The sequence below is a fragment of the Montipora capricornis genome, chromosome 7 (genome assembly GCF_036669925.1).
Source record: "Montipora capricornis isolate CH-2021 chromosome 7, ASM3666992v2, whole genome shotgun sequence".
NCBI lineage: Eukaryota > Metazoa > Cnidaria > Anthozoa > Scleractinia > Acroporidae > Montipora > Montipora capricornis.
This window is the reverse complement of record NC_090889.1, coordinates 26,082,265-26,092,264: the sequence shown is the minus strand read 5'-3', so window position 1 is coordinate 26,092,264 and position 10,000 is coordinate 26,082,265. Positions and strand designations below refer to the sequence as shown.

Sequence of the window (10,000 nt, the reverse complement as noted above, 5' to 3'; positions counted from 1 at the left end):
TCTTGAGTCTGTAGGTTGAACCGTTGTAGAAATCACATTACTGTACAAGAAATTTCTAGAAAAACGATAGAGTTAATTTTCATGAAAAGAAGACGACGTCACCGCTAAATTCCTCCTCTCCCTAAATCAGAGCTTTCTTTTCCGGGAATCATCAGAGAAAAGTCGAAACAGATGTTGAAGTTACCTACCCCCGCCGAAAGGTGACGAATTACTGAAAAACGCAGAATCACATTAAACACCACTTAGAAACTTCTTTTCCATTTGTATTTAACGAGTCGACCTAGGTAGTTGGACTTGAATTAATTTAAAGAATGCAGTAGATAGTGACAATATAAATTGCAATTGGATGTATGATTGGATGTGGAGAAATCTGAGGAACGCTCCAGGATTGGTTCGTCACGGGTGGGCGAGTATTTAATTAATTCGTTATCATGTCATTGTGTTTTCATCAAGAAAATCAAATAAGCAGGAGATATTTAATGACCTTTGAGAAGCACACTGTTTTCGTTAATTGCGGATCTTCCGAGAAAGGCAAACAAGACGCCTGCTTGACTGATGTCGAAAGCAAGATTGTTTACCCGCAAAAGATCGCGGATTATGAATAACTTACAATGAAAGACTGAATATCGTTTCTTAAAACTTTTTGCGTATGTACATATGAACTTCAGTGGATGAACAAGTTATCTTAACCATAGTAACTCTATTTTCTCAAACAATATACAACAACTTCATTGTTTGCCTTGGTATTATACTGCTGGTATTTCCGTGATCCATTCAGTTTTATGCAAATCTACTAAAGAAACGAGCCAACATCTATTTAGTGACCCTTAACTGACGATTCACTTATTCTTACGTTTAGACAATAAACAAGGAGAGAGCTTTGTTTGAGAATTTTTGCGGCCATTTTATTCGCGTCCTTACTATCAGTTAGAAGCTTGATAAAAAACAAATCCATAGTTCCAAAGGTGGTCTGTTGCTAGTGTTCTCAGGTACTGATAAAATGCACAAAATGCGAAAAAAAAAAAAAAAAGAAAAAAAGATGCAATTGAGAAATTCAACAAGCATCGTCTACTCATATTGCATCCGTAGTCTGATTTATCAAGAAATGCTGTACGTGTCACTTAGTCAGTTTTGTGAAGGCAATCACCGATTGTATGGCCTGAGGATTATTGGGCTCAATTCCCGAAGCAGATGTTCAGCTAAAACTACTTAAAGAATTTAAGTCTTGAAATACAATTTCAACACTTGCAGATTATTTGAAAAAATCTGTCATTTACAGTATATTTTACAGGTCCTGAGTAAAATTATTAGTAGAGTCTGTGAGTCGAGCCTCATCCGCACAATACCCTAATATAATCCTTAACACATCACTGTAGATGAATATTGCCCACTTTTCAGGGTCTGCTGATTTTCCTTAACACACTTCCTTTCCGCTAAATTTCCAAGCTCTCATGTACCATAAGGCTGTTAAACAAAACTCCATTTTTGAGAACACCAAGTTTTTCCATTCAGATGACAGTGCTTCGCATAGAAAAAGCTCGTATTAACTGTTTGTAAGCAAAACCGAATATATATAAGCCTCATGATCGAACTTGAGTGTCTGTCGTTCAATTTTGTGGAGAGTTTGAGACGTGCTCGTAAAAACTGAAGCATTTCCTGCCACAAGAGAGTCCCTCCGTTGGAGAGCACGCATTTCAGTTGTTCTTAAACGAGTAAAATTGTAATGTCATCTTAATACCTTAGTTAAATATCACAAACAGTTTTCTGAACTGTAATCAATTGTACAATTTCTTTAAAAAAAAAAATGTGATTAATGTTCTTATCTAACCAGATTTCAGCAGATTTGAACTTACCTTGTCACTCGCTCAGCAATCCTTATGCTCGTATCTGCGAATTCCACTTCAAATCGTCCGCGTCTGACCTTGAAATCGTTGACAGTTTACTGACAAAACAGGACTTGATAATGACTCCTGCAACAAGGTTAACAATGTAAATTATATTTCTTGGTGTTTGTAGTACGGAAGTTGTCAGCAATGACTTTTTATGATCCCTGGCAAACAGTTGTAGCCAGAGTAACGATTACACAGTCAATTTAGAGCGGTTTGAGTATTTCATTGTACTGCTTAAAACTGAAAGGAAGGAAGACCTCGGGTTCCGCAATATCATTAGCAGTGGGACATTTCTTCAGAGACCGATCGTCATTACATACAAAATTCTTGTGGTGATTATTAATAAAACAATAAACCTCTGATCAAGTTATTTTCTTTTTGTGTTACTGAATTGAACCCTCCGGCGGTTTCGCCTTGGCTCTAAACACGTGAAACCATTCAATATTTGTCATTAATTCTGAATGGATAATTCTTTTGCCGATTATGAGAGAATCCAGAACCCCACGCACATCAAGTACTCACTTTTAGTCTTTTCATTTTAAGAGCAGAAATTTACAGTGTTTAGACAAAGCGTTCTAAATTGATTGCGTTCAGTTCCAATTATCGATGAAAACGCCGTTTGTAATAATTACTAAACAACGAAAAAGTAGATTTTCAAGACCACTTTCTTAGACAAACACACCCAAAACTGGCTCGCAGATTTTCCCGTACGCGTTTTGCCGCTAAATTTAACTACCACCTCTCCATCAAACGACACCTCACGCCTGTGCAAATAATGATGGAAATCGCTCGATGATGTGACTAATACCAGCCAGGCGGTGAAGTCTTGACGGATAACTACCCCGCAAGCAAAGCGGACTTGTAACAAGAATTGACTTAATAACTGATAAAGCGATAATAACCGGCTGACATTGAAAGACACCTAATAACAAACCTACTGTCAGACTAAATGCACCCTGACAAAGGTTCTAGTCTTTTTCCTCTCCCCGTGAGTGACATCATAAATAATTGTGGTTAAAATGGCTTTTACCGACACTGTCCAAGAACAAACGACAAAGACCTTTTAATAAAATCACACCTCATTTAATTTGCCGACGAATGCTCAGGTGTGAACAAGAAAGACGGTGGATGAAAAGTAAATTTGAGACGATTTGACTTGACGAAAGGTTGATGCTGAGCGTTCAAATGCAAATGTTATGTCAAATTAAAGATCGTGTGCTGGCTGTTTGCTCAAATCCCTCAATTATTCCACAATTACGAGCGTTTTGAAAACATATGTTCAATAGAACTTGTGCTTGGAAACTCGATTCAGTGTTTAGGGAGATCGTGCAAAAGACTCGGTATTTAAAGACAGCCAAAGGGGTAATTACTAAACAATTTCTAAAATTTGGAAACATGTCCTCGTCTGACATGCTAACAATCATGCATACCAAACCCAAAGTATCCTTAAATTATAGGAAAATCTGTGTCTGTAACTCCCAAATGCCAGTTTTCCACAAACCTCACCAGTTTATGGTCGGAGTACTGTTTGAATTGGATCCTTCCTCGCACAAAATATGCCCTGGTCACATGTAAGTCTGGGAATATCTCCCGACGGTCCTCGTCTGTGAACCATTCATGCATTGGAGATTGCGCCCTTATCTAAAAACCCTTTTACAATATACAGTTTTGGTGCTATTAAACAATCACACAAATACTGACAAACGCCGGACGATGGTTCTTTAAAACAAAAGCAATTGATCACTACCTTCAATAGCTGGCAAGACTTCCAGATGCACAAGTTGAAGTCCTCCTGCAAAAGTCTTTGCCTTCCTTCTCACTGATCAAACCACACTGGACGCGAAAGAACAAAACAACTAGTAATGAAACGTATTACGTTTCGTGCTCAATTTTGACCGCTTTGTCGCTATTTATTAGTCTTTGGGTTTGTTGACAAGTGTCTTGACTTGCCTTTATCTGATAAAAGCACTTTACTCAATGGGGTTGACCCACCCGTGTTGTCAAATAGTCTTTGGCTGTGCGGATGCGATAGAGAAGAACCGCAGAAAACGCATTGAATCTCACCGAGGATCACGAAAAATATACGCGTGGTTTGACAATTCCTTCATTGCATGAAATGTTGATCAATAAGTTTCAACTGGACATGAGATTACCAGCAAAAAACGAGCGAACTTTCCGGCTACAACAAAGTTAAATATCGACTCCTATGCTCACCCGAGAAATTGTTTCTCACCCCTTAAAGTACGGACGTAAAACTCCTTACTAGGGCTCGATCTTTTCATTTAAAGGCATTCATCAATAAATTCCATCACCACAAGAATGTAGATATATCATCGGCCCCATGCGATGAAATGAATCTGAAAAGGTTAGTGTCCCTTTGTAGTAAAACAAACAGCTTCGGTTAATAATACCTTTTGGTCAGCCTGTCACGGTTTTTTCTGAATAAAATCCTTTGTGAAATTTGATCTGGAACGAAATTTGTCGCATAAATAGTACAGTAGTGTAAGATTTGAGGGAAACTAGAGGGAAATGAATGATCGGTACTTAGTGCACTATGATTTCAACCCTAAGCAACACAATACCACGTTAACTTTCAATCGCAAATCAGTTGTAATGGATACTCAGCAACCAAATATAAGTTAGTTTTCTACATCATATTTCCGTCATAAAGCGATGCATAAATGTCAATGAGACGCAAGTCTTTTTCCACACCCATCCAAATTTTAATCTGCCAGAGTCAGACCAATACGCTTGCTTTTAATTTTATTCCTTACTATGTTATCAGATGTTGGACTTTATATTAACTGCGTGGTTTTAATGGAGCTAAACTATTTGTTTATTCGCATGGAATGATCTGACAAGGGCCTCAGCTCTCCAAAATTAACTTTAGGAGGGCGGATATAAAAAAAAAGATATGAAAAAAGTAGTTGCCACCGGAAAAGGCTTGTCACTTCACCGGAAACAATTGCAAAAATTCTTCCCTACTATTAAAAACAAATTAACAGAAACTCCTCGAAATTCGTATTGACTTCGATGAAGTCAGACACGGATAAAACCCTTGTGCCATAATTTTGCAACGCTGCTGCAAGTGAAACACTTCAGGCGCGTCGTACTCACCATGGGTCTGCAGTAGAAACCATTGGGAGTTTCCATGCATGTATTTTAAGCTTTCGCTAGCGCAGCGAATAAGAAGCAATATTGATTTATTATTCACTCGAGATCAATCTACCTAAATGCCAGAACTTGGTTAGTTCTTAGATGTTAAAACTAGAGAGGAGGCTTCAAAGATCTCTAAAACACTTATTTCCCGAATCGTTTGTTGCTGAGCATTACTTGTCATCTCAGTTCCACAACCATCTTTCCCTTCAGAGCGAAACTTTAAGTGTTAGAAATGAGTGAACACGTTTCAAACTTATAAATTCGATTGAAACAAAGACGAAGAAAAGACTTAGCAGAGATTTAGGATCACAACCTCGCACTGCTGGACCAACGAGGCAGCTGCTACCAAAGAATTATGTACACGAGGAGAGGAAGATCGTGGCTTGGTTCACATGGGGGAATTTCGGGCGAGTTTCATAATTGGTGTAATGAAGTTGCTGAACACGTGGCCACCACTAAGTTTTTTTCTTGTCCATGGTACTAGGATCTTTCGAGCAAAAGTAGTTACAAGGTACTGGTGCTATTGTAGGATCCTATTTCGCACTCAGGAAGATCGCAGCACAATGGCCACCGAAACTTCTTCACTTAAACTCAAAACAGAATATGTACCGTTAGGATGAGCCACATTCCAGGCTACTCCTATTACTATAATCTTCCACCTCCCATGTAATGAGTCCCTAAAATAAGGTCCAAATTTTAAAAGTAATTTAATGACGGTTTTTTTCGTAAAAATCACCGAGAGTCTTTGAATTTTGAAATCGTGTTAATCGTCTAATCGTGCTAAGGCCTAAATCACTACAGATCTCTGCAGATCTAAAACGATCCTTTCTTATCTGACTGCCTTTCTCCTCAGTTATTTATCTTATACCCAATGTCAGATTCCTTTCGCAAAGGGCACTCCCATGACCGTTGGAAAGATTACATTTTGCCATGAACCGTACAACACCGCGTGAGCCAAAAACTATGAGGAAAATTCCCTGTGAGAGTCGCACGCATTAGGGCGAACAGGACCGGAAAAGTTAAGAAGACATATGTGATTTTGGAGGATTCCATCGCGTCTCACCATCCAGTTTTAACTTACAACCGGACGGAAAATAGAGACAACATCGTGATATTAGATCATTTTTTTGAAGAAATTCGTCACTTTTTTCCTTAAAATTACATCTTCGAATTTGAGTGCTCAAAAAGAGGCCACACTGAGGATAAAGCACTTCGGTATTTGGCACGAGAACGAACGCAGTGCATAGGGAATGACTTGATCGCATAGTACAAAGCATAAGAAGTATCATGCGGTGTTTTCTGTGGGTGGGATCTCGATCTAATGTTAACCAACTGGGTCAAAAATTTGAAAGTTCTCAACAAGTTTGCCTCGGACTGGAACTAATTGCGTGGGACTCGAAATCGCATCCAGCTGTTCGGCGGCATTGTTGGCTGTGAAAGCTATGTTTAGCGGAAAGTGAAAGGTATAATTTTAACTCTACGAGGCCGGAGGACTTACCATTAACAATGAAGACATCAACGCGAGGGGTTTCCAGTTCACTGCAAGAGAGATTCCATAAAAAAAATTTCGTGAAACTTGACAACAATGAACTCTTAACCAGCACAACAACACACGCAAAAAGTATTACATTCGTTTTGACCGACATTAAAAAACTACTTTATTTAAAAAATTGCATTGTAATGGATCCGAAGCTAACTCAGGGTTGCATGCAGTTCTAGTTTTGGTGCAAATGAATTAAAATAAAAACGGGTGGCTTACCTGAATCATTAAAGGGCATGCAATTTCTTGAGGGTAATCAGTCAAAGCTGGTAAGGACTCTCCATGGAGAACTTCACGACAAAACGGCGACGCAAAGACAAGCGAAGTAAAGATGATGGTTTGTCTTGTTTCCAATCCTGGCATTGAACTAATAACAGCGGGCGAAGCCAAGATTAAGCGGAAAATTAAGTTGCCAATGTTCAGTTAAAAACTTTGAATTCCACGTTGTTGTTGTTGTTGAGGACGGCAAACAAATGTATCAAATGCACGTGCAAAGTAAATTAGCTGTGCAAGTGGTTATTCACTGCAACATTTAAAACGTTTATCTCAGAAAATGGCGCTCGTAAAATTAACTTTCTTCTGATCTCGGGACCGCATTAAAATTTTCCGGGAGATTTTTGTTACATGGTAAGTCTAAGACCACCTTCAGAAACAAGCGGTAAACTTATGAAAAGTTTTTTCATCACAGCAACGAGCAACATTCGGCAATTACTCAGCTGCACTTTTCTCATTTTTCTCTCTTTTTGACTGAGTTTCTAAATACATGTTTAAAGCACGTCGGAAAGAAAAATTATTTCGCGAAAACATTTTGTGAACAAGGACAAGTCAAGCAGACTTACGTCCTCGTTTGATTCTTCTGAAGTTGTCGAAGGTGTTGTAAACTTGAGGGCCTCTCTTCCTGGATTGGTGAGTTTTCGCCAAGAATTTAACATTTTCGGTCTCGCAAGGCCTTTCAGAGACATTCTGGCCTAAGTTTCTCTCAGATATACAAACAATTCATCGAGCAAAAAGGAGATTAATATCTTGTGCACAAAACGGCAAACACAAAACTTCTCGCTTTCGCAGAGAACCGTCAAACCAGCAAGCGCGGGAAATTTAGGGTCACGTGATACTGTGCCATCGTCCCCTAATTTTCTCTTGAGTGATCTGGTGACGTAATTCGGAGGACTGGGTAGAAAAATCTTAACGCCGTATCCCACAACCGCACGCGGCCTTGAATGTTATTTTCGAATTCAACATGGCAGAGGCGAGGTCAGATCTCGTCGGTTTTACTTGAATGTTCATTCAGTAACAGGAAATGTGGGAGACACGGGATGATCTGTTGAGTTTTGGCGATGGAAATACTGGAGGAAATTTGGAAACAATACCAAAGGCCGCGCGCGATTGTAGGATACGGCGTCAAAATTTTTCTTCCCGGCTCTTGTGTGTGGTAGATCCACCAAACATATCGTATGTAAGAACTTGGCCTCTGGGCCCAAACAAATGTAATACCCAAGCACTAAATTAGGAAGCGTCTCCTTCGTCGATGCAAAAATGTAGAAGTATGCGGACTTGGTGATCAAATGTTTCAGTACGTCTTTCAATGTAAAAACTGATTGCCTTCCAAATTTTGATTCACACGGAAAAGAGCTAATTTGGTTGAAAATATAACAGCGATTCTAATACACATTTGTACAGGTATTCGTTTATGCTCCTTGTTACCTCCTTGGGGAAGCCTTGGCTAGATTTGAGAGATGCTTACACGCGCAATAACTCCGCTGCATCAGCGCGCGCAGTTTAAATTTAATCAACGTCAACCTTTGTTTCGTCACAACGAGAATTTTCAACGGAAATAGAAATGAAAGCAGTCTGTGTTGGTGAAAGAGTTTTAAAATTGCTAACAAAGAGGAATAAGAATTATATAGGAAGATTGTGTTAATCATGAGCTGGGCTAGAGACGAATGGAAAATCGATTTGCCGACGGCAGCACTAAAGAAGATAACTGAGCTGGAAAATGACGCTGAAAACCTCAGAAAAAATAAGCAACAACAGCAGTTCCAGCTGGAAAGTGTCTCCAGTGCTCTTCAGAAACAGAAACAAGTGGCCGTTGATGAAAAAAATGCTAGCGCAAGTCTGAGACGTGATGTCCAAGAACTAACGAGAAACTTCTCCGCGCTTGAAAGCGAAAACGAAAAGATGCAAGTTGATCTTAGAGCCAAGGACAACAAAATGGAGTTGTTGGAGGATCAGTTACACAAAGCAAGAGCGAGGCTGAAAGACGAGGAGGAGAAAAACACAGAGTTGACGAAAAAACTTGATGAACAATACGCTCAAGTTGAAGGAAATGAAAGTAACGCCGAAGAACTAAGAAAGGAATTAGAAGCATTAAAAAATGCGAGGAACAAAATTGAGAAAGAGCTTGAAGGTAAACCGGTTTGACTTTCTTTAGTGTTCCATGAAATAAATAAATAAATAAATAAAATTCTTTGGAAAAATTCAGGTGGAAGAAGAAATTCCCATTTACATTTTCCAACCTTTTTAAAGCCTTGGGCCACGGTTTTTTCTCTGTTAACGGACTCTCTAATTCAGAGGTGTCTCTATTTTATTTATTTATTATTTTAATCATTTTATTTAATTTAAATAATTTAATAAAATAAATAGAGGTTTGCCGTATTGGGCTACGCATTACTTCATCAACTGAGCTATCGAGCTCAGCGCAATGGAAGTTGCTCAGGTGGATGTCAAAGATAGCCGTGAATCGTCAGCCAAACGTAGGAGCTGCAAAACAAGAAGAGGAACCAAAACTCTAAAATGCCAAATTTTCGATCTTAAGCACAAATTGTTTTACAATAAGAGTCATGAGTCAGTAGATTACAAACTGACTCAGATAACTAAATTTTAAGTAACCATAATTTTTGTTATTTGAGAGCGTCAATTTTTATACCGGATTGACAATGTGCAAAAATTTCCCACGACCATAAGATTTTGCGCCGCATGGGGAGTATTCTGGGAGCGGACACGGTTGACTATCACGTTCAGCTTGAGGGTGGGGTCATGCGGTAAGGTTAACGCCCTGAGGATAGGTGCCTTCTATGAGGCGCGGTTCCGCCTCCGCAGCGTAGAGAATGCAAAAATTTGGTTTTATCAACGGAGTTGATAATGTAAATTGGCCACCGTACAGAGATTCTAAAAGCTGACGTTTCGAGCGTTAGCCCTTCGTCAGAGCGAATCGAGGGATTATGGGTTACGTGTAGTTTTTATAGTAGAGTAGGAGCTACGCTATTGGTGGTAACATGGCAACGTGAAAAATAGGAATATATTAGTTAAATGAAAAGCGTTCGTTAATACCGTGAGGATTAAGGGTGCCGATTTGAAAGATGAATTTTTGTTCCAGATTCTTGCGGCTTTCCGTCGTACCTAGATGTAGGGAAAG

At 39.2% G+C, this 10,000-nt stretch overlaps 2 protein-coding genes across 2 annotated transcripts in view; one reads left to right on the top strand and one right to left on the bottom strand.

The window, feature by feature from the left end:
- LOC138056641 (A disintegrin and metalloproteinase with thrombospondin motifs 20-like) overlaps positions 1–6,568 on the bottom strand; it is a 41,988-nt gene extending 35,420 nt beyond the window's left edge. Inside the window, exons 1-4 of the mRNA XM_068902481.1 lie at positions 6,547–6,568; positions 4,301–4,355; positions 3,637–3,722; positions 1,854–1,970 (exon numbers count right to left, since the gene is read on the bottom strand). The gene's annotated coding sequence lies outside the window, so the exon portion shown is untranslated. The remainder of the gene's footprint in view (positions 1–1,853; positions 1,971–3,636; positions 3,723–4,300; positions 4,356–6,546) is intronic.
- The window catches only part of LOC138056640 (myosin-13-like), a 41,621-nt gene that overhangs the window by 20,256 nt on the left and 11,365 nt on the right, over positions 1–10,000 (top strand). Inside the window, exon 1 of the mRNA XM_068902480.1 lies at positions 8,370–8,992. Within this exon, the coding sequence (XP_068758581.1) occupies positions 8,509–8,992 (484 nt within the window). The 5' untranslated portion in view covers positions 8,370–8,508. Of the gene's footprint in view, positions 8,993–10,000 lie in introns of the transcript that reaches the window.